Source organism: Merops nubicus, unplaced genomic scaffold (genome assembly GCF_000691845.1).
Source record: "Merops nubicus isolate BGI_N331 unplaced genomic scaffold, ASM69184v1 scaffold8477, whole genome shotgun sequence".
In the NCBI taxonomy this organism is placed as follows: Eukaryota; Metazoa; Chordata; class Aves; order Coraciiformes; family Meropidae; genus Merops; species Merops nubicus.
Window position 1 is genome coordinate 54,081 of NW_008620929.1, and position 2,648 is coordinate 56,728.

The following is a 2,648-nucleotide window of genomic DNA, read 5'->3' on the forward strand; positions in this document are numbered from 1 at the left end:
AGTGGTTCTGTCCCAGCTGCTACCACACGGGCAGCTCCCTTAGTGTCTTCAGGTTCGCAGTATTAGCAGACCTTATGGATAGACAGAGGCCTTCGGTCAGCAGGGCTGTCAGTTGGGCATCTCACCAGCCATAACTATGCTAAGAAATCCACATTCTCGACTGGCATTTTCAGCATGCTTGATTTGCTGGCTTACAAAATAAAGTTGCCTGGTTTTGTGCCTGCATTTGAAATACCTGTTAGGGTGTTATGTGCTATTTATACAGCACGTTCCATCCGCAAAGAGCTTTATAATAGACATCAGGCCAGTCCTGACTTTGGAAAGGTTGGGCTAGGAGATTCCCCCAGTTTATATTCCAGGCTGTAGTCAGCTCTTGGCTGTGAGTTCACAGGAGGTTTAATTTCAGTCTTCCCTGTGACTTGACTTCATTTTTGAATGAATACTGCCGTATTGAAATATACTGCAGTGTCCTCATTATCGTATGTCACATCCCTACTGCCACATCTACTGGAAGGAGAAAAGTATCTGGTGCTGGGTTATTCCATAGCAAATAGTTATTCAGAAAAAGGGTCCACAAAGAGGAAAGGTAGGGAGGTTTCTCTTGCTTTTCTCATGAACCTGAACTGCTAAAAGGAAATCTTGTGGAGGAAAGTGAATGATTTAAATATAAATATCAAATGTAAGGAAGGATTTCTCATTCACATAACTTGTAAATGAAGTGTCTGATGACTGGTAGATGTGCATTTTTTTTTTTACGCTTCTGCTTCCTAGCGCTGTTTCATGGAGGCAGCTGAAACTTTTTAAATCTTCTCTTTGCTGACAGCTGCAGTAAGTTGCCCACAAAAAAGTGCGCTGGCTTTCCAGCCTATTGCTGGTGATGGGGGGGAAGTGTTGGCAGAGCACAAAATGAAAGGAGAGAATATGCTTTCTTAGGTTGAGAACAGTGCCTAAATTTTGCCTTCAGGAGAGGACTAAGGAAAGGAGGTTTTTGTAATTCTTATAATCCTCTTGGACAAAGTAAATAACAAAACCATACTGTTCTTTGATGGGATTGTTCTCAATCTTAAGTAGCCTGTGCTTTCCCTTCTTTCAGGCATGGTTAAACTCTCCAGGCTATTTTGAGCATTTTCATCAAGCAGCACTAAATTCTTCTGTGGAGTTCTGCTCTTGACAAGCTGTAACAGTGCAGCCCCTAGGGCTTGTGAGCTATCTTTTCTCAATGCTGAAGCCTTTTCTTTTCTGAAGGCTTCTTAAAGTGTCTGTATTTTGGTTCTACAGGCAAAGCTCCCCCAAACCTGCCCCAAGGTGTACCACCCTTGCTACATAACCAGTATATTGTGGGACCTGGAGGACTTCTGCCTGCCTACCCAGTAAGCAATTTAATTGTTCCTGTCCTTAACTGCTTAGCCTTTGGTGCAAGTGGGCCCTCCAGACCTGCTGCTTTCTGTGCCAAGACTTCTGTTGGCACACCTTGCATCTGGATTCCGTGTTACAAATGCTGAAGAATATCTGAAATGTAGTCAGTGGCCTTTTAGTGTTGCTGTTAACACTGACAGTAAACTGCTGGTGGAGACCTGACATGGCTGTTGTTGAAGCCAAATGTGTGTTGCTGTGGTTTTCAGTGGTATCAGGTTTTAGGCCCTTTGAGTAACATTAAACTCAACCAGATTTGTGTTACTGGAATAGATCCACCATGGTAATGGTTGAAATGTGGCATGTGTCTTGTCTGTCATACTTTGAAAGATTGCACATAACTATTGATGTCTGAGCAGGGTCAACATACTTTTGGTTACCTGTTTTTTGAACCAGAAACCTTAATCATCTTTATGTATCACACGGAATGTGAGGGGATACCTACTACAGGTTGTTTTGTGTTCTAGTCACCCAATCTTAAATGCCGCTGTTATCAGAAGTAATGATTGCCGCAAACAGCCGCAAAGTCTGTGGCTCTCATTCCCATATCTGAATGCCCTGCACATTTTTCACAAGTTGATGAATGATGCATTGTGCAACAACACTGAAGATGGGACAGCCAGCTCTCCTCAGAGGACTGGTGTCACCAAGAAACAACATCAGACTAATAAGCCATTTTAAGCTTAGCTCTACAAGCCTTAAAATGCTGTGGTGGGGCATGATGGCACAATACCAACGTATAGGTGTACACCTTAAAAATAGACCAGACCTAGTTCAGACCCTGTTTAAAGCCTCAAATTGGTCAACGTTAGAGAAAAGAGTTATAATGATGTTGGTTTTTTATTTGTTTTTAAGCAGATTTATGGTTTTGATGATCTCCAAATGCTTCAATCCAGGCTGCCAATGGTAAGTAAATGACTTCATAGCTTTAATTGTAAACAAGTATCAGTGGTGATCACTTACGCAACACAAATTGCTTCATTTATGCAGTGATTAAGATCTTATACTTAGGCTATATATCCTAAGTGTTGAAATATCCAGAAATGGTTTCTCTAGGTGGAGTAAAAATATGTAAAGCAACTGTTGCATCTTGTATTTGTCCACGTGCAAATCCTATGAATTAGAAGCGAGTGTGCTCTGTAGTTTGAGTGGAAAAACTTTTAATATTTGTAGAAGTAGTCTGGCATCTTATCAAAATCAGTTAACTGCATGCTGAGGACTGCAGAGCTGATCAT

At 41.5% G+C, this 2,648-nt stretch overlaps 1 protein-coding gene across 1 annotated transcript in view; it reads left to right on the forward strand.

Moving 5' to 3' along the window:
- Positions 1–2,319, forward strand: part of UBAP2 (ubiquitin associated protein 2) — a gene marked incomplete at its 3' end in the record, with an annotated part of 49,735 nt that extends 47,416 nt beyond the window's left edge. Inside the window, exons 19-21 of the mRNA XM_008944267.1 lie at positions 3–52; positions 1,279–1,370; positions 2,272–2,319. Coding sequence (XP_008942515.1) covers positions 3–52; positions 1,279–1,370; positions 2,272–2,319 — 190 coding nt within the window. The remainder of the gene's footprint in view (positions 1–2; positions 53–1,278; positions 1,371–2,271) is intronic.
- Between the last annotated feature and the right edge of the window lie 329 nt (positions 2,320–2,648).